Consider the following 21,972-nt stretch of genomic DNA (forward strand, 5'->3'; position numbering starts at 1 on the left):
TTAACTCAGGAAGAAACTAGCCCAGGGCTCCTCACTTTCTCCTTCGGACAGTACAAAAGTAGATATGCATACAAAAAAAAACTGCTGTTTGGCATTATAATACAGCATGGGAAGTTACTAAAAAGTCAAGACACTGTAGAAGCTAATTCCATAAGTTGTTTATTTATCATCGAAGAAACACACAGCAGCAAGTTCTGTGCCGGCCTCAGTATGACCAGATAGTAACTGTTGATCTGCATCCCAAAATTGAAGTCAACACAGCCATTACTACAAATCACTTTTTTTTTTTTAAAAGGGAAAGAATTTACCCTGAAGACAAAGAATTGGGGAAAAATTCAACAACTTCTCCAAAACCACACATTTTAAATATGACAATATTTATAAATCCTTGAAAGGCATGAGTTATCCAGTAATGGAAAAGCAGTTGTGCTATTGGCAACAGAAAATACATCGCAATATGCTTACCAAAACACTTAAATCGTAGAAGCTTTAAGTTCTGTGGTTGTACACTGCAGCAGTATACGGTACTGGAACAATGACTGCAACGTGGCGTCATGTAATGTATTCAAGTAAATCTACAGAAAATATCCCAGTGTAGCTAATGCTCATAATGTTTATTGTATTTAATTCCAATTTAAACATACTGAATTTAGGTAATAAAGTGTGACTCTCAAACTGCCTGCCCTCAAAGATCCCTATTGTAAAAAGAGGGGGGTTGTATCCCCCCCTTGTTTTTTTTCTAATTATGGCAAATAGCTCTGCTTTTTCAGCAATTGCACTGTGTGAACAGAGGTGTTTTTATATGCATGTTTGGTGACGATAATACCCCATGCCGAATTAAGAAAGACTAAAAATAAAAAGGTCAGCTTGTTTTGGTGCAAGATAGAAGCAGTACTCAAGACAGCTGTTGGGCTTGCTTCTTTTTATTTTAGCAACAAATGATCCATGAAATAAGCATCATTTGAAATTTCAAAAACTGGCATTCGATTTCCAACCTTCTGCTGTGAGTTTTGTGCATGATCAATCTATATGAGTAAGTAATTCAAGCTCATGCTTTCATGTTACCTCAAAACATTTGTTAAAGTATTCCAATTCAGAATGTTTATAAGCACAAATATAATCTGTGGATTCAATCAAATCAAAGCTAAAACATTGGTTAAACTGTTTTGATATCCACTTAACGTCGTACAGTGGTCCACCCTTCTTCATCTGTCTCATTTTTAGTACGACGAACAGGCTCACGCTCCTTTTCTGTTTTCCAGGAGCCCTTCTCCTTCTCCCCATCTCTTTCTCGATCTTTTGATGCTGCTGGGGGAGCAGCAGCTGGAGGAGCAGCAGGAGCAGGAGCTGATCGCCGAACTGCTTCACGTTCTTCTCCACGTTCTTCTCTCCTATCATCAGCACGCCGCCATGAGCTTGCTGCAAGTACAAGAGACAATAAAACAACCTTTGTCACATTCAACCAGCAGCCTGCAAGAGTCTAAACAAACAAGCCTAGCACTGACAGTCAGATTTACTGATTCTCAATCTTGCCAAGAGCTAATATGAAGATGACAGCCAAATGCACAACTTAATTTTATAGTGAAGTAACAGCCAGGAACTACTCAAGCCTCTTTCCAGATTCAGGATTGCTGTGAGCAACTGAAGCGTCATCTTTAAAACGCTAACTGCAATAAGAATGTTCTATTGATGGACATGGTTTTATAATGTAAAAATACATCCTTATATTATCAGAATTAAAAGCACAAAAGCATCTCCTTAGAAATGACTGAACCCTGCAAACAGAAAATTCCTGACTGAAAACAGTTGTGGAAATCTTTAGGTGTTCGATGTCTCAGAAGACAGCACCTTGCTGTTCCGCCTACTGAAATCAGAGGTAGATACGACACTGGATTACACAACCCCACTGACGATGGCCTTCAGCGTTCTTCACTACATGAAGAATTCTTCATTTCCACCAAAAGGAGTTTAAAAATTCTAACCCAGCTATGTGTGAACAAAGCTGTCAATACCAAACCAGACAGTCAAACAACGAAACAGTTCCTGATATATTTTTTAAAAGAAGTATCTCCACCCTGAGAGCCCTCAGCCCTTCCACCAGCTGGCAGTCCTGTAGGACATGTTGTGTTCCAGTTTGCTCTCTGAGATCAGCTGCGTGACAGTGCCCACGTCCGGGGAGCACCAACACTCAGGGCGGAAACCAAACGAGCTTCTGAACAGGACAAGTCCAGCACTGGAGGATGTGGTATCTCAGGCTGAACGTCTTTGCTGTTACTTTTTTTTTTTCCAGGCAGCAGCAAAGTATAAATGAACGTACATAATTAAACCTGGTTAATGTACATAATTAAAATAGGTTATACATCAAAAATAAATATTAATGGTGTGAAACCCGTAAGGCCTTATTTGCAAATATTTTCCTCAGTTTTGAGAAAGGAGCCAGAAACATTTTCTGGGACATCTGTCTTGATAGTTAAACTACAAGAATTTAATTCACCCCTAACATAACGCTACTCTGTTAACTGCAAACTTAGAACCTTCTTATCCTTCTACTGAGATGTGAACTGCTACTATGATAGCAAAGAGCAGGAAGTAAGAAACTTTAAGATTCACAGAAAAGTTCTCAATACACTAAAGCTTCTTTCCATTACTTTTTATGTAAAGAGAGTTTAAGTGGCTGAAAACAAAACTTACTCCCATTTTACCACGTCCTAGCACTGCCAGAGTAACGTGAAGGACCTGTAATAAACGCGAGCCTTTAGGAACGATAAAACGAACTTACGTTCTTCGCGGTCAGATCTGAGCGGTGGTCCTCTTCTGGGGGGTAGATCTCTGTCATCAGCACGGCGATCTCGCATGTCACGACCACCCCTGTCCCATTCTTCACGACGACTTGAATCCCTCCAGCTAGAGGTTTCCTCAGCTGGTCCTCTTCTCCAACCAGCGTCATCCCTGTTGCCATTCAAAACGTAAGACTAACTGTTAACAGTTTACCTTTGCTGCAGAAAGAAGCGATAATAAATCACAACACATTTTCAGGCCCAGGGGGTCTCTATTTAATATACCGACTTCCAAAATCTTTTCTCTTTTTCTGGAGCCTAACGTGAAACATTTTTAATGTACAAAGTGATAAAATATTTGAAAGCAGTGAAACATTTGGGATTCATTCTGTAAACTGTTAGCATCTTAAGAACCAACCAAAAGACCCCAGAATGCCACTATCCATTTATTGCCTTAACGCACTTCATTTCATACAACCTAGCCACTGCTCCTCTCACTAGGTGATGGCCCATTATTTCTTAAACAGCAAGGCACTTTTTTTAAACAGAAACATTCAAGTGTTTAAACAAAGGAGTCAAACCTGGGACGCCTGAAACGATCGTCTCGATCAAAATCCCTCTCTCTGTCGAATTCACGGTCCTTCTCGTTTTCATCGCGGTCCTTGTCTCTGTCCCACTCGCGGTCTCCAGGGGGCCTGGAGTCTCGGGGAGGCCCCCAGCTGTCCTCACGAGCCTTTTCACGCTCTCTCCATCCCCCTGTAAGCAACAGCCAGAGGAATTTGTGACTGACTGACCTCTGGCCCCTGCCTATAGGCAAAGAACCATTTCCTTCCCACACAGAAGCTGCTGATTCAAGTTTTGATCACCTGAGCATCCTACTCAAGATGCTTGTCAGAAGTGTGCGCTTCTGAGTGGGAAGCACTGACAAAGCAGCGTAGAAACGGCTTAAATTAAAGACACTAATAAATACCTCACACCAGGACTGCCTGTGTCAGTTTAACACAGAGCTGAATACACCCTGTGTTTTCTGGCTGAAAAATGCCATCACCTCAAAGGTCCTGCGCAAAGCAAGTAGAGGAAGGAGGAAATAGGGTGGTTCGGACTGCAGACTCCTTCCTGAAAACCCACAGCTGAGATGATCTTAGGCAAACAAATCTGTAAGAACTTACTGCTTTTTAAAGCGCTCCTTTAAAAGGACTGTCATTCACTACGAACCTACACAGTGCACCCTGAAATATCGTTCAGTTATTCATGAATGAGAGTTCTTTATTACACAGCCTTCTTTTAAAAAATGGGAAGAAGGAGAAAGCTATTGGAGTGCAAATATCATGACTTACGCTAATTTTGCTACTAGCTTGAATTACAGAATTAATGCCTGCCATAGAGAGTTGATGTGGCAGCTGTAAATATTTAAGTCTGAATAAAAAGAACCAGAAAATCAATCACAATCACATTCAGCTATCATCAACAGCTTTGAACAGAATCAGGAAGGAGGTGTAGCAGTCACCACCCGCAAGACTTCGGACTAGAAATAAATGATCCAAGAGGAGGGCAGTAGGGTAATGCAGGTCAGAAGGGGCCTCAGAAGGTCAGCTAGTCTGAACTGCTACTCAGAGCGGGATTTTCAAAAAGGGAAAAAAAAGGGATTTTCAAAAAAGAAAAAAAAAAGGAATGGTAGGAACAGGAATAGTTTTGTACACTAAAAAATAACAACCTTATCAAAACCAGACCCACCTGAATGATGCATCAAAACCCTTCCTAGCAGGTTACTTTCAGCCAGGGTAGGGAAAGAGACGAAGGTGTGCTCACCTAGTGATAACGTTTCTCTCCCAAAGCATTAAACTTGTGTATTTTGTTTTTGCATACGGCAAATACCAGCATTACTATGTGACCTTAAGATATCTTCAAGGCGAGCAATAAACGCTGCTGCATTTTGCTGTGTGTGCTTTGTTTGTTTGCTTAATTCAGCCAAACGAAAAGGATTAATTACACCAAGTAACAGAGCGTTCATGTTAGTGCAATTACTGAAGACATTCTCAGAGATGGTTCTCCTCTGACACCCCCGTTATCGGCTGGGTTAACGCGTGCTTTGGAGGAAAGATGATCGATTAGGCTATTTTACCTGGTTTCCCAAATGGCCTCCAGGGACCCGGCCTGGAATCTTCACTGCTGCGCCACGGCCCCCGGTCATCATCTCTCCTGGAGAGCCTGTCGTCGTCTGCGCTGCGCCACGGCCCCCTGTCATCATCCAGCCCGCGCCTGGGACCTCTGTCATCATCCAGCCCGCGCCTGGGACCCCGGTCGTCGTCCGCAGCCCGCCAGCTGCCCCTGTCGTCGTCCAGCCCACGCCTGGGCGGCCTGTCGTCATCCAGCACCCTCCTGGGCGGCCTGTCGTCGTCCAGCCCGCGCCTGGGTCCTCTGTCGTCGTCTGTGGCACGCCAGCTGCCCCTGTCGTCATCCAGGCCACGCCGGGGCGGCCTGTCATCATCCAGAGCGCGTCGCGGCGGCCTGTCGTCGTCCAGAGCACGCCGGGGAGGCCTGTCGTCGTCCATTCCGCGCCTGGGACCCCTGTCGTCATCTGCAGCCCGCCAGCTCCCTCTGTCATCATCCAAAGCACGTCTGGGCGGCCTGTCATCATCCAGAGCACGCCTGGGCGGCCTGTCCTCATCCAGAGCACGCCTGGGCGGCCTGTCCTCATCCAGAGCACGCCTGGGCGGCCTGTCCTCATCCCCCTCGCGCCGAGGTGGCCTCTCTTCATCCCCTTCACGCCGCGGTGGCCTGTCCTCGCTCGGTTCCACCGAAGGACGGTCCTTGTCTTCTGCAGCGCCTCGCCGGGGCAGATCGTCCCCTCGTCGGGGCAGGTCATCCCCCCGCCGGAAAGGTCTGTCATCATCTCTTGCTTCTCCTCGACGCCAATCTCTACAAAACCACAAGGAATAAGCAAGTAGAAAGTGACATCTAGAAGATGTTTTTAAGTTTTGGAAGAGTAAGGGAGGATACAACTACTGCTGTGAGATAAAAACAAGACAGTATTAATTTCCATTTAGACTCAAATTGGTTAATTTTCTCCTCTAAAAAATCTGCAGATTATTTTGAAGTAACAGATATGTAGAGAAATGTTTATAAAGTTCATATGAACAAATATTTAATTCATTCATACCTAGGTTCTGTTTCAGGGTCTTAATTTACAAGAAAAAACGATTTTAAAATCCTATGACTTTTAACTATTACTAATTTTCACTCAGAGGCTCGTGAGGCCCAGGCCCAGGCTGCCCAGAGAAGCTGTGGATGCCCCATCCCTGGAAGTGCTCAAGGCCAGGCTGGATGGGGCTTTGGGCAACCTGGGCTGTGGGAGGTGTCCCTGCCATGACAGGGGGTTGGAACTGGGTGGGCTTTAAGGTCCCCGTCAACCCAAACCATTCTATATTTCTCTGATAATCTCATTTTTAAACTATTATTTGCAGATGGAATGACTCCTCTGTTTTTAGATTTTTCCCCTCATGACAGTTTTGGAGTTCATATATCAGATTCTATCCTTTCCTGCTTGGAACTTTCACAACTCCCACTTGAAAAGTTTACTGAAACCGAGCCAAACAGCATCGGATAAGCAAAATACAGAACGTGTGAAACCTGCCTGCACGATACTCCGTAGGAGACATCTCAGAGAAACAACCACCCAGGGGTGCTTTAATATAAAGAACATAACGGAACGGTACTGGTAGCAACGCCATCTAGTTCCTACCATATAACCCGTGTTTCAGCAGCCTCTAGAAGTGCAATATGCAGAGATCTTCCAGAGCTGGGGGCATGCTGACGGCTTTTCCAAATTGGACAGAAACATACTGGGAACATTCACACCAGGGTGTCTACCGCTGTTACAGGTTTCTAACTTTTTTTTGTTGCTTCTCTTAACTCAGCCACAAATAGCAGAGGCATGAGGTCAACTCTCCTTTTCTATTTTCTTTGGCTTAATACTGCTATCAGCAAATGCTTACGTGCTTCTAGACGAGAAGTAACTCTAATGAGCTGTGCTGAGGTCTGGCAGCCCGCAGCACTGCCCTGCCCCTCTCAGTGACTTCGTTAGTTCTAGCTATGCTAGATCTACGTTAGCTGCCAGTTCACTGTTCCAACAAATGCCCAGTTCCTCAGAGCACTGCAAGGATTTTCTGTGATCTAGAGAGAAAACAAGAGGTACCACCATAACATGACTTTTTCTGCTAAAACAACCAGATTTTAGTTAACTCCTACATAGTACTTTAACTCCTACATAGGAAGCGTTAACATCATCTTTCCCGACTGCAATATTAGTAATATTTTTATATTGGCAATGACTTCCTTCTCTCCCTTACAAAACTTCGTATCTACCACAGCAAGATCAATAGCTTTATTTCCCTCTCTTGCTTCTTACAGCTAACTACCGTTCTTGCACACTGAAGGATCCAAGTCACTACTTCCAGTCCAGTTGTGAAAAAGCCAGTGCTGTCCAAGAGACAGACAGCATTATATATCACAACAAAGCCGCCAGCTGTCTGAGACAGCCCGTCCTTGCTGACCTCTTCTGTGTTTCTGTCATTTGGTTTTGCTTGTAACTGGAGTCATGGTTTGGAAAAGACTGAGAGCACTGAAACGTGCCGATCACCTGGAATGCGGTGCTCTGGGGATGGCTGCACAGGACAGCTGGCTGCTCCACGACTGCCAGGACCTGCGTGCTAGTTTTGCAGACAACTTTTAGCTGCAAATTAAATCTCATTCCCTGTCCTCTATGCCTCTGCCTTTTTTCCTTTTAGGGCTAAACTCCAACTGAAGTTCTATGAGGGGCTTCTAAAGAATGCAGAATTACACCCTTCTGCAGTTGTGCCTGAGCATCGTCATTTATTTTTGTTAGCTTTCTAAGCTGGGAAAAAGGAAATAACTGAGAAAGGTTCCATTTTACTTAAAATTCCATAGAGATGATTTAAATTCTTTTCAGTATTTTAGTGAAAGGCAAAAGGAAATCCATAGTATGCCTAATTTTTCCTCCTCAGCAGCCACTCAGCTCAATTTGGGCGGAAGCTGAGTAATAACAAAGATAACACTTCTTCAGAAAAACTTGAATATATGATTGTAAAGTGAATGCGTCACCAGCATCGTTCTGTTGTGAAAAAAACGTATCACACTGAAGCATATAAACAGATGCATTACAAGTAGTTAAACGCTTCACCTGGGAGTTTCATCCCATTTTTGATTCTGTGATTGGAGAAAAAGGGAACTGCTACCAAGAAGGGCAGCACAGCTTTTAAAGAAAGAACGAAACACTATTTTGTTTATCAAAAGATCATACTTTTCCAATACGTTAAAATAAATTACTAGAGAGGGATACAGTAAATTGGTTTCCTTCCACTGCAGTCAGAGTAAGCTGTAAGGATTGAAACTGCTGCACTGGAAATTAAGGTTAGACACTTATAAATATCTAATCTGTAAGGCTAATTAAGCAATAAAACATACTGCCAATCAGAGCAAGCAGTGGTATTTTCATCAGCACAGGCTTTTAAAAACAGTTGTATGTGCATCATCAGAAATAGTTTATGCACAATTCACCCTGTTGTGGAGCAGAAGGATGAACAAATTTTAAAGACCTTTTCTACTAAAACCATATAAACAGTCTTTGTTATCACTGAATATATCCAAAACACCTAAAAAGCATAGATGTGAACAAGCACCTAAAAAAAGGTGCAAAGTACTTCCAAAATATTCTTTCTTCAGAAAACCTTCTCTGTTCAACAGTCTTTCAGAACTTAGTTTCAGTTTATGGCCCACATTTTTTGCTCTGTGAGCCATTCTGGGACTTGAATGGCTTTCAAGACACTGAATTTTGACTTTTACCTTTCTTAAATATTATTCTCAGCTTTCTAAATGGAAAATCTCAAACAGTTCCATCATCCAGGAACTCTGTTTGTTATCTTTCCTAGATCTGCACTTATACAACTGACACCAATGTCTGAGTGGGACGCAACCTTTTAAATTAAAAAAGAAACCAAGTAAGCAAGTTTATCAGATGCAGGCGGCCTTCAGCCAGCCTCCTTGTATCTAACCTAAGTAAAAGAGCAACGTTATCTGAATCAGTTCCAAGATAGAATCTCCCATTTTGAGATTCTAATAAAGCAATCAGAGGGTAACTTGCAGAAATGTAAAGGCATTCAGTTAGTGCAGCATTAGTAAACCAAAGGGAGCCCCCAACATACTGAGCCCAGTAATTACCTTTCCACTGGAGCTCGTCGCCATTCGGATTCTGTCTCACCACCTCTTCTCCAGGAGCTTTCAGACTCCCCTCTATCACCCCAACGAGATTCCTGTATATATCAGAGAAAATTAGGAACATCCTTTAGTATATGTTAGAATAAAGATTTTCAGCATGTAAGTTACACTGTTCAGAGCAAGCTGTGCCATTAAAAACTCAGTTGTTACACTGTAGAGAATACTGAAGTACCAGGAGGTTGAGTAACTGAAGTATGGTCTTAACCAACTATGTTGTTTATGGCTGTTTTAAAACATGATCCCTTTGTGCCACACATTTTACTAACAGTAGGATGCACGTGAAGTTAATACACTCAAATGTTTATGAACAAGCTTATGAATGACAGCTTCAGTGAGCCATAGCTACCAGCTGATGACACAAAGACGTAACAGTTTCACTTTCCTGCTGGGTAACAGCAGTAGAAATTATTTTTAAAAAAATCCTTGTTTTGTGCTTTCTAATCACATCAGAAAATGTGACTGAATAAACTGTAAGCTCTATGCAGCAGAGACCATTTTATTCTGGATTTATATAGCACTGAACATGGGACCTCAAGGCATTCACACAAATGCTTAGATACAAGGCAGAGCAATAATTTTATTTATTTTTTAAATAAAGGTAGAGCACCTCTGCCCATTGCTGGACAAAGAGAATCAATTTAAATTATTTCTTACGGAGATATTTATTCCTAAATTCCACCCTAAGCAGCAAATCAGGTAAACCACACAAACTAACATTTCAAATAATCACACATTTAAAATGGGGTAGTCCAGTTTGCTACTGCTCTTTGAAAAATGTTTTAATTTGACAAAGTTTATGGTTCAATATGGGGAGATACACAAGTAGGGCAAGATCTCGCATTCACTACTCTTTGTGTATATCTAAATGTTTTTGATAATCTTCTTCTGTAAATGATCCCAACAAACACGGGCAACCAAAGAATTCCAGAACTGCAAGTGGCATTTTTCAAGTGGTACAGAGATCTCTCTCAGAACTTAAGTCAGCTTTTCCATATAGTCAAGTGCCCATGGCTAAGAATACCTCTTCTGTGGAAAAATACCAGTGATAATACAGTCTATCAGATAAACAATCACCAAAACAATTTCTACAAGCTCTGATTGCTTGTTTTCACAGTGCTATCCAATGAGGCATTCATTGAACAAGGACAATGGCTATGGTGGGTGAAATTTAAAACTAGCTCTCTTATTGATAACGATCAAAAAAGCGGGAGTTTAGAAGGCTTGCAGTACTCAGTTCCATTTCTAAAATCATTAAAGATGATCTGCAAAATAACTTTCTCTTTGTCTCCCATTGGACTGGGATAATGACATTCCCAAATACTTATACTTGTAAAAGGGAAGTCACACCTTTTTTTTTTTTTTAATTTTATTGCATAATTCTTTATTCATTCATCAGGTCTTTATTCTTTAGTTTTTGAACAACCTGGTGATTTGGTAGTATCTTTGCTTTACTTTATTACAGATTACAGATACCAATAAGGAGCTGAAAGGGACACTAATAATTTAAATATTAGTCACTTGTGCCACAACTTTTTTTTAACCTCTTATTTTTGTGTTGCCAATTTTTTCCAAATAATCTACAGAAAAAAGAGCAGTCAAGAAAACACACTTGCATGTATTTACCTACCTTTCTTGAAAATGGGTCATCCAGACCTCTTCGTTCTTCTTCTCGACGACGCTCTCTTTCTTCTATCTCCATTTCTCTTTGACGTTTCTTCTTTTCTAGTTCTTCCAGTTTTTTGACACGTTCTTGGTATTCACGCTGTTCCTGCTCACGTTTCTCCCGCTCTATGCGTTCCTTCTCCTCACGCTCTGCAGAGTTGGAAGAATAAGAAGAATGTATTAGGAATTACATTACTTTGCTATATCCAAAGAAAGGTTACAAAATACAATCCCTTCCATTTCCTTTTAAAAATAAAAATCCAAGTAAGCATTACACAAGACATGTTTAACCACAATCTATTTTCTGGAAGTATCCTAACTCCAAGGCAATAGGAAAAGAACCCTTGATATATTCATGACCCTGACACCTTGAACAATAGCTGCTAGCTAGGACAGTAAGAAAAACATTCCAATACCCACGTGTTACTTACTTACACAAACAGACCACAAAAATGCCACCTAAAGTATCAGTAACTACATCAAGTATGGTAGGGGATCTCTTTCTTAGAAGAGGGCAAACAAAAAGTCAGCTAGTATGATCATAAGATTGATATCCAGGACCTCTGGATTTTTTTATTCATTTTAAAATATTGTGTGATCATGAACTCAAACACACACTGAAAAAAATCGTAATTGCAATCCAAGTTACAAGTAGGACAGAAATTTACTTCAGGTTACTTATCACCTCTTCTGAAAGCTTTGAAATTGGCTACCAGAGAACACTGTTCACAAAACAATTTGCATGAGTTGTTTGCAAGTCTTGGGTTCTTGATCTGCCGCCAATATTCCCCTTCTAATCTTTCAGATGTAGACAAAGAAGGGGTCAGAACACAAGTTAAATGAGTAAAATCAAAGATTCAATTTTTCATTAGCCTCCCTTTTACTTTATCTCCTCCTTTATTCATGTCTGAGGGAACGTGAGGGCAGGAAGCACTCATTTGCTTTCGTTTTTCCTTTCCCCTGTAATGCTCTGCCTTCATCTCTATGCTGTACAAGCGTGCATTCAGAAGGTGTACTGGGTAAAATGCAAAGGTAAAATAACTAACAGCAACTAACGGAGCCTTTACCACTGACTGAAGATTAGAAGACTTCCTCCAATACTGTGGAAACAGGGAAATCAGAAAGGAAAATAATATCCTCAAATCATACCTTTAAGCAGTTGTTCTTCTCGTAACCTTTGCTCTTCTTCCTCCTTTTCTCTGTAATAAGTGATGCGTCTTTCTTCTTTACGTTGTTTCTTGCGTTCCTCCAAACGATTACGCCTCTCTTCTGCTAGCCTTTCCTGGAACTGTTTGAGTTTATCCTGAAATACAGAAAACACACTTGAAACCACCAGAACTGTAATGTTTAAGAGGTGGACAATTATACAGATTGTTAAATAAAGTTGTAGAGAAAAATAAACTAACCGCAATGTATTTCTGTTTACCATTTTAAGCTTCTTCTGCAGCAAATTTGGTATAAGGGAATATACTCCTACTTATAAGACAGAGCACGTACAACTTCAGTCCTGTGTTTGCATTTTTAAGGAAAGTAAATACATTACCTGGTTACTGACCTCAATAAGTTACCTATACCTATAGCAGAGAACCATATACAGTTACTTATACACAGATTTTTTTTTTCCCCAACCAGTTTTGACTGCAACATAGCCAAATAATCAAAGCTACCGGTCTCAGAAAACAGACTTTTCAAAAAGCAGAGCAAGAAACAAAGGCCTTGTTCTTTCCCTACCCTCTTGGTCTAATTTATTAAATTTAGCAAACATAAAATGTAATTTGAAGTACCAAATACTTGGACTATCAAAAAAACTTTCAAATTCAAAGAAAAAGGTAAAAATGAGGCAAGTATTTCTATGTATTTCTCAGCTTCTATATTATTTTAAGTATGCCATAACCACAGTAAGTCCAAGTACTTCTAGAGATACAGCTGGCTGCTCATACGGTACCCGATAATCTCTTACTAATTGCATTTTAAAAAAAATGCTTTTAGGTATTCATTTTCCACATAAGCTGTTTCAGAAGTTGCCATAAATTGTAAGTAGTAATACCTCGGAATGGGTGCAAGAATATAGATATTTTAGTCAAAGCAGTAAGTTATTTTATAATTCTGAGCCATTGTAGATTCTAATTTGTTTGTAATTTTCATGAAGAATCACTGGGTCACAAGTTGAGTTCCTAAATTTGGAGGAACATTTGATTACAATACCATTTACCACATACCTCATAAACTGTTCGTCGCGAGGCTTTGAGCCTGGCTTCAAATAAATCTCTATCCTCCAACATCCTTGAGAGTCTGTTCTTATGCTCAAGGGCTTTCTCACGCTCCAACTGCAAAGTGGTGATCTAAAAATAGATAAGAAAAAGTTATATAGTAAGATTTTACTTCAGATATTTGCATTCAGTCTACCTCAGTCACTTCTCAAATTATCTTTTCCTCTTTTAGACCCAAGCCAAAAGAGGCTGCTGCCCACTGGCACAATACAATTGGAAAACTAAGAATTTTTCATACCAACTTTTTCCCTTCTTGTCTTGGGTTGAGCCAGGAAAAAGACAGCGCCAAACTGCCATTTTTTATTCACAGCTAACAGATTTTATCACCTGAATAAGAATTCTTACCCTTTCCTCTTCCTGTTGCTCCCACAGCTCCATATCACGTACTCTCTGTTCCTCATAGGCAGTCTTTATTAAAGGAATTTCTTCTAAGCGCTTTGCCCGTTCAAAATAGTCGATCTAAATAAAGATAGCATACCTTTAGAATGTCATAATGCAAAGAAACGTGGAACACAATCGTCAACATCTCCTAAAAAACAGTATCTGGAAAGTTCTCCAATATATCTTTGTTACGTAACCACACTGGACCAGCTCAAAGCCGCATCTAACTAAACACCTGGCTTGAGCACTGGCAATTACGCACATTCCTAGGAAAGGATGTAGTAGACGCAGGCATATGTACCATACTCCTCCTAGTCTAGTCTCAGCATCACCAATTTTCAGCTCCCCCTCACAACAAATTAACTAGCATCACATTCACGACTTTCTAGCATCAAGTCAGTTTCCCGTGAACTGAATTACCAACAGTGTGGCATAACCTCTGGTTCTTTCTTGAAAAGATGTGGAAGCCCTGGGTTAGTTTCACCTCGCACAGGCTGTATGTTTTTCATTTACTCTGGCAGGACATTCCTCACACTTACAATTACACAAGTTACAGGCAGATCCTCTTCTGCAAGCTAGGACTCTATCAAGGGATTTTCCTCTGCTTCAGTAAGGAATAATACAATTAATTAATTTAGCTCCTGTAGTGGCCTCACCTTCTCCTGGCATTTCATCTTCTCTGAAGACTTTCCAATTACAAGTTCTCCCAAATACGACCCAGTTCACACACGACTTAAGGGCCCAGTTTCAAATCAACTCCAATAAATATAACAAATTTGTGCATCAATCCTAAAAACTTGGTTGGTTTGTAACGCGCTTACTTTTTAGCTTTGTACATTTAAAAAATGGTATTCAAAATGTTAATACATACACACACGAGTTCGCAACCACTCACTAAAATGTTGCATACACAGCTTTGTACCCTTAGTAGTTTATACCTTTTTCTCCTGATTCTTCAGACGTTCCTGGAGTTCCTTCTTTTCTTTCTCCAGCTGTTCAACTTGTTTAGCCATAATGAAGTCAGGATCCAATTCTTCAAGATCCTACAGCCAAGTTATCAATACAAAATAAACATTTTTTGTCACAAATGCAGTTTTAGTTATTTACTTAAGCTTCTGCAGATTTCCCCGTAACTTTAAAAAAAATGCATCAGAAGCATTCTCAGTCTCTTTTCCTCTCTTCTGGGTAACTTTTATTTCATTTTTAAAGCTCTGTAAAGCATTTGTATCCTGATTTTTAATTGAGACACGGTCCAGATACAACAAAATAGGACCTGAAGGTCTCTTTCATATATCAGATATTGTTTCACCAACAAGGAGGGGGAGAGGGAAGGAGGAATAAAAAACAGCTGGATTTCATTCCTCCAGGTAAAATAAATTCCATCCAAATTCAGTATTAAGGCTCAACTTACATTACTGAGCAACTTAAACATTTAAGTGCCAAACTGGCATTCTGAATTCTAGGTGACTGTAAGACCAATTACAGTATTAAACTACTAAAAACCATGAAATTCAATCAGCCTAGGAAAAAAAAGACAAAAATTACTCAATACTTCAATAATAAGTTGCCTACCTCAATATCAATATCTTTAAATGCTTTGGCTCCCAGTTCAGTCTTCTTAATCTGCTCCAAGCGCTCCCGAACAGTCTTCTTTTTGATTTGTTCATGTTCTTGCAGGATACGTTCCTTTTCTCTCTCCTTTGCCTCCTGGCGCAGTCTCTCTTCCTCAGCTTTCCGGACTTTTTGTAATTCTGCTTCACGCTGTTCCAGTTCTTCTTTTTCGCGCTGAATGTTTAAACTTTCAAGACGCTCTTTTCTTTCCTCTATAGTTTGACGACGTGCAAGAATGCGCTGATGCTCCTTCCTCGAATTCTTTAAGAAGGCAGTGACTGCCAGCTGATGCTGTTCTTCCTTCTCTTGCTGAATTTAAATTATGAATAAGACAGTGATGAATGTAGCATCTCTTTAAAAAGGCAGAAAGCATAGCAAATGCTTCTCAAAGAAATCTCAAAATTTATTTTATTCCCCAAACTTGCCAACTGCATGGAAATGCAACTGTAATGGCAAATCTACTCACTCCTCCACATGGCATACAAGGTAGCGTCAACTCAACAGACCCACGTGCAAATGGAGTCAAAAGCTGTCTGTATCAGACAGTGTCCTGCAGTACCTATTTTAGGTGTGTTATTTTCACACTTTGTTCAGAAATACTGCACATATACATGCTAGTGATAGGTAAGACTCACTACCTGAAAGAGATGGGGGGAACCCATCTGGTTTCTCTCTACACAGAGCACTACATGTAGCGTATTTCATAGAATCTGTGGAAGAGACCCTTCACATCATCAACCACCACAAACTCCTGTGTTGTTAATGTGCTTAGGTTTTGTTTTAGAGCCATTTTAATTAAGTTATGAAAAGCACTTGATTGCATATAGACCATTCTTTAAGCTTCCTTCTGCCCACCCCACAATTCTGCTCCAAAGCTGTCTACTCGCTCTTTGTAGAGATTCACGCCCTGCACGTGACGAGCTCTAACTGCGCTGGCTGAGGGTGCTGCCCATTTTAACCACACCAGCAAGCACCAAACACTGCAGCCTAATCAGCTCACAGCAAGCACTCAGTCCTGCTGTTCGTGAAATGTGAGTTAGCTCAGAGGTATTTTTAGTAGTCTGCCCCTTCCAGGGCATGAAACAATAACGCTGGAACATCCCCACTTTGTTGCAGATCTACAAGCACTTAAAGACAAATGAGGGTGCCAGAAACATGAAAATAAAAAGCTTCAGATGAAATTAATGACTTCGTAAATTGTGATAAATTTGACAGAAAATTAGGAGTTTTTATCCACTTGAAGAGTCACGTTTTTATCTGAATAGTGGAGAATAGATATCCATTTGTTCTAAAACTTCTCCAATCCCATAGATCAATATTAAATATTAGTAATTATGCTAGCGCTATCAAGCACATTATCAAGTTTGTCTTATTCGACTAATCATACTGACATGTCAGGTAGAAGACCACCTGTCATTTCTATCTATTAAAGATAAAATATGCTTTATTTGTATTTTATTTAAGCCTACAATTCGTATGAATAAAACTCTTTTTAGGGGAAAACCTACATGAAATATTCTGATCTTAAACACTACAAAACAACTACCAAACGTTCAAGCTAACGCAAGCAAGCTAGTATTTGGTGTCTTGATACAGTCCTACTTTGTGTGCTGGTATTTTAGGAATATAACTTACTATTTCCAACTTGGACAGAGCATCCAATATGGACATCTTGCTGTCAGCCTTTTTTCTGATAAGGAAAAATTGTTTTCTGTATTTGCTAAACAATCTTTCGTTCATAAGCATGTAGCAAAGGAAAGAAATTACCCCTGCTCTTTTAAGAGAAGTGAAGGTTTAAACTTGCCACAACCCAAGCACGCTGGCAATCCCAGCGTGACTCAGACCTCGCTCCTACAGGGCTCTGTAGAACCTGAAATGTGAGCTGAGCTCATCAGTGAGTCCGACCTTGAGTCCAACAGCCCCAGTGAGAGGGAAAGACAAGACAGTTCTTCAGTTGTGGGATCTTTGGTTCGTGTTTTTAGATTCCACTATGAAATCACATTACAGGTTTCTTAAAACATCAATTTCTCCAGAAAGAAAAAAAGGCAGCAGAGCAGCAGGCTCTAGATTTTCAAAAAACGCATGCAAAATTTTAAACAAGCCTTAGCTCTGCAGACCCAGCTATGGCTAAGTTATTACATGGTATATTCTAAACTTGATATGCAAAAAACAGCAATTTAAATTCATGCCTCTTGTGTACTTTTTGACATTATTTTAGTTATGACCAAATACTAACTAGCTGGGTGCATTTAGGAATCATTCTTTGCTCTTCAGAAGCATAAAAACACTTATAGAATAAAAAAAGTCGATAAAAATGAAGAGACATCTAACATGAGAGAGCACATTCATGAAAATAAGTTATTAAAAAGTGTCAAGTTCTTAGCTTACATTTCTACCTAATGCACAATGTATTAAATGGAGCTCATTATTGACAAACTGCGTCAGAGATCATTATCACAATGCTCTGAAAGGGGAGCAGCACACTTCTGAAAATAAGCAAAACATACCGAAGCACCAACCTGTCTACTCAGATCCTTGCAGCGTCCCATTAAATTAATCATTAGATAGCTCAGTGCCTTTCCTATGTCAAGGAAAGGCAAACCAAGCAACTCCTTGGTGTAATATTCAAGTATGATCTCACAACTTCAAAACAAATATATCTTGCTACAGCAGAAAGCTTATTAGAACAGTCATGCAACAGATGCAGAAGGATATCTGGTCATTAACAAAAATGAATTAATGCTACGCTGCATTTGTATATATTAACACCTCAAGGAGAAAGTATTTGTTCTGAAGAGAGGGGACACCAGTAACAATATCATTACCACTGCACAGAAAGCAGATTACTGGAATTAGCAGCAGATCACACAAGCCAAAACTAATAAAAGGCTGCGTAAGGGCAACTGGCACACATCACACAACACACTTGGGGGAATGTCAGGATTCGTCAATGTTTTCAGAAGATTTAGGATTACTCACCAGCAAGTGAGGAGGCTTAATGACTGCAAGAGCCTTAGCCAGAGCTGAGGACATCGCAGTCAATTGATTTCTAATTTGCTCAGAAGGCATGCTTTGTAGCTGAGGGCCCAGTGGAGCATCTTCTCTAGTACAGTAATTCAAATCCGAGCCAAAACTCAATGTCCGGGTAGTATGGTCGAGGCGAACCTTTGCAAAAAAAAAAAAAAAGCGTGAAAAATAAAATAGGACTATTATTTATTGCTTTTAAATGCATTCTCTCTTGCTCTGCCTATGACCAATGGAGGTCAACAAAGCAGAAATTAATTTAAAAAACATTTCTCAAACTAAGGGAAATGCCAAATTAGTAGAAGAAAAATAGCACTGAATAAAATTTTGCTTAATTTCCATGTTTTGTTTTTTAAAAATCACTATCTTCCTTGTGTTCAATGTCTACCAGCTAGTTTTCATCCAACATAATACCCATGAATCCACACACCACTTCACAGAAGTACTCTGACAGCGCTTACCTGCAAGTCACAATGTCTGGCTGCATCGACAATACTACGTTCCAGCTGGAAAGCATCAACAAAAGGAACCAGGGTAGCCAGACGAGAAAATTCAATGCTTTGATAAATCTGGGCCACCTATATATGAAAAGAAACATTAGGATTTTCTTTCAGTACTGTATTCAAATGTAACCTAAGATTAAAAGCCATTCCCGCATGGCTTCTTTGTATAAAGGAGACTGGCAGCAGTAGCTACACACAGCTATGCTGCTAATTAGCCTTTACGGATTTCTTTAGCACACCAGAAATAACACTGCTCATCACTTATAAGGAAAGCAGGTCAATGAAATGTGCATTTCAGAGAACACCTAGACAAAAAAAGAAACGCACCCAAACCTTATTCCAAAAAGCTTTAAGACACAACAAATTACCTTAAATAAAACTTCATAGATCTGTCACGAAGAAAATCTAGGCAAAAGACTGCGTCACTGTATTCAACCACTATTACGTACAGTTACTTTGGCTGTACCTAAATGAAGTACAAACCTGAAGATATGGGTTATATACTGGAAAAGGTATTTAGAAATATTAATGGTCTTCTAGTTGACAGAAGCAATTTAGTTCAGCATGGAAGTTTCCAGTTCAGTGTTCTTCCAAAGCGTTTTCTAACTCGCGCACACTTAGGAACGTACATTTTCCTGATTCATACCTGTTGCAGAAGGCGAAGAATGGTATTGTTCTGCAGGTGAGGAACATACAGCTGCAGTTCAGGTTCCTTTTCAGCTTGGTCTTTCACCCAGTTCAGAACCTATCAAAATTCTAAAAAGTTACTTAATCTGCACCAACACTTAAAACTTCAGCATCAAAATACTAAGCCTTAAATACTCCCATTTTACAGCTCATGAAACAACAGCATTTATGTCCAGATACTAGGTTGTTTTACCAAAGTCAATCTTTTTATCAGAATCTTTTTATGATAGCTAACACTTTTTGTATGAAGGTGACTGACAGTACTGGCAACATCAACCACACTGCTAATTTACCTTCAAGTTCTTTTTAGCACTTCAAATATCTTTGTTCCCACTATCAAAGAAAAAGAATGTGATGTGCTTCATTAATTGCAGAACTTACATCAACACAGTCTACAAGATCTCACATAATTCCCAATACACTACGTTGAGGTAGTAAAAACTACGGTATAGTTTTTATAGTTCAGATAGTAAGTCTATGGTATATTTTTTCACCTCCTACACAATCCACTTGCACGCACACCTTCATCTTCACACACGCAGTTTTCTCATTCCTTCATATTTAAGTCAAATTTAACTCAGTAGCATTTCCACTCTCAAGACCTTCCGATATATTCCCAAAATTCAGTGCCCTTACAGAGCACCCTAGAGGTCTGAATGAACTTTTATGCTGCTTCAATAAGCTAGTGTGCTACATATCAGCTACTATACACGTACAGTTTTAATGGAATTTGACCAAACAAAGCCTCCTACTGAAAATTCTGGCAACAGAAAAGGCTATCTGATACTTACCATAAATTATATTTAAGTAACAGACTGTTAGCCAAGACCAATTACTACGCACCCAGCTACAAAACTTACCTTGCTGACACGGCTACATAACTTGAGCGGGTGAAAGTCAACTTCAAGCCAATTGTAAAGTTCCTTCACTTCAGGAACAACATACTGGACTACGTTGAACCTCACCTAACGTTAACAACAACAAAAACCACAAAGATCTCAAAATAAATATTAACAAATATTTATGCTTTAAGAATTTTGCATTTCAGAAGTTGAATAGGCACCACATGTACCTCTTAATACAGTTCATTGACTTTTTAATTAAAACATTTCTAATTATAGTGACAATAACTGTACACTATACCAGTTAACCATATTTAACAATGGGAAACTAGATAAACATAGCAGCATGGTAATTATTTAGACTGGAGTGTCACCCTCAACGTATTACAGACCTACAGTCCCACTACACAGACATAGGCCCACATCCAAACTAAAAACCATACGTCTCAGTTTACAACTGACATTTTAAATTGTGTTTTTAAGGCAAACTAGAGAAGTACCAGAAGAAAAACCAACATAAAGTGAACCTTGAATGTAAGTTTTAGGTATGTATGCAAACGAAAGCAAGAAATTCAAGCATCCTCTGAAAAGGATCCATGACCGAATGCCTAATTTGTTTGTAAATACCCAGAAGAGTCTGAAGACGGATAAATCTGGCCTCTCTTCTAATGAAACAAAAGGATGTTCTCATAATAAGCTAAGTCCTTATCCTCCACTATTTATCTGCCCCGAGCTTATTGGAGCTACATTTAATAAACAGGCCTCTCCTTAGAGAGGGGGAAAAAAAGTTGTGGTTCACAATGCTTTTCAGACCCCTCAGAGTTTGAAAAGCAAGACATTTGTTGCCTGGGTGACATACAGGACAACACCAAATACTGCTCTGTTCTGCACACAAGGATTCAGGCCCTTCATTACCACCACCATTTCCAAACAGTCCTTCCCGTGAATCTCAATTTTTAACTATAAGTTATATACAGTTAAACACAAAGCTGTTTCAATTTTGAAATTGCCATCCCTTAACTAGGCGCAGCGCTTCTAGAACAAAAAAAAGTCCAAAAAGAAGACTGAGTTTAAGAGATCTGATCCAGACACTACCACCTACCATATCATTAATAAGACTGCCACGTGTCGGCGGGGCCTGAAGACCTAGCAGGGTGGCCAGCCGCCGCTGTTTTTCAACAATGATGCCATCCATGTCCAGCAGGCGGGCGATATCAGTTCTCTCAGGAGTTATAGGAATTGACAGAGTGGCCAAAAGGACTCGAGTGGACATCCTGTTGACGAAGTATAACCACAAAAGATGAACTGCAAGAGAATACTACTTCATTTTCATACACATGCCAATTCAAGAGTAGGAATACTTAGCATTCATAATGCAGAACAGGAAAAAAAACAGCAATAACTGAAAAGATGGCAACTGTGCACTAAGTACAATATGCAGTGCTCTTCAGTAATCACAAAAAAGATTTTGGTAACACGTTTTCATTACTTATACGTGTGTATATATATATATATATACACACATGTATGTATACACAGAGACAAAATAAATTGAAGCTGCCTCTGTAAAATATCAAAATAGTATAAAATAATGAAACCAGCAGAAAGCAGCACCTTTCCAAACTTACTTTATTCCAAATCCATGCAAGTCATTTTGATTACATTGCTTTTTAAGAAATTATTGCTAGAGGTGCCTTCTGATGTTACAATGCAAGTAACATTAAATATTTAAATGTTGACCTTAGTACCAGATGAACAGGAATGTAAGAATTCCCTACAGTGTTGATTCCCACCAGACTGATTCTATAAATACCTGTAAATGAGTTTCAGAGTTTAATGCAGCCAATGATTCTGCATGCTTCAAAACCCTTGCCAGATACCATACTTTATCACCAAAAAAAATTAAAGGTCATTTGGCTAC

The 21,972-nt window shown here is 39.8% G+C and overlaps 1 protein-coding gene across 1 annotated transcript in view; it reads right to left on the reverse strand.

Annotated features, from left to right (window-relative positions):
- Positions 1 to 143: 143 nt before the first annotated feature.
- Positions 144 to 21,972, reverse strand: part of EIF3A (eukaryotic translation initiation factor 3 subunit A) — a 33,007-nt gene continuing 11,178 nt past the window's right edge. Inside the window, exons 7-22 of the mRNA XM_083843467.1 lie at positions 21,154 to 21,325; positions 20,070 to 20,174; positions 19,169 to 19,267; positions 18,481 to 18,597; positions 17,975 to 18,160; positions 14,957 to 15,304; positions 14,323 to 14,427; positions 13,349 to 13,462; positions 12,953 to 13,075; positions 11,883 to 12,036; positions 10,699 to 10,883; positions 9,015 to 9,106; positions 4,900 to 5,696; positions 3,359 to 3,533; positions 2,780 to 2,949; positions 144 to 1,419 (exon numbers count right to left, since the gene is read on the reverse strand). Coding sequence (XP_083699593.1) covers positions 1,178 to 1,419; positions 2,780 to 2,949; positions 3,359 to 3,533; positions 4,900 to 5,696; positions 9,015 to 9,106; positions 10,699 to 10,883; positions 11,883 to 12,036; positions 12,953 to 13,075; positions 13,349 to 13,462; positions 14,323 to 14,427; positions 14,957 to 15,304; positions 17,975 to 18,160; positions 18,481 to 18,597; positions 19,169 to 19,267; positions 20,070 to 20,174; positions 21,154 to 21,325 — 3,184 coding nt within the window. The 3' untranslated portion in view covers positions 144 to 1,177. The remainder of the gene's footprint in view (positions 1,420 to 2,779; positions 2,950 to 3,358; positions 3,534 to 4,899; positions 5,697 to 9,014; positions 9,107 to 10,698; positions 10,884 to 11,882; positions 12,037 to 12,952; positions 13,076 to 13,348; positions 13,463 to 14,322; positions 14,428 to 14,956; positions 15,305 to 17,974; positions 18,161 to 18,480; positions 18,598 to 19,168; positions 19,268 to 20,069; positions 20,175 to 21,153; positions 21,326 to 21,972) is intronic.

Source organism: Anser anser (assembly GCF_964211835.1).
Source record: "Anser anser genome assembly, chromosome: 7".
NCBI classification, from domain to species: domain Eukaryota; kingdom Metazoa; phylum Chordata; class Aves; order Anseriformes; family Anatidae; genus Anser; species Anser anser.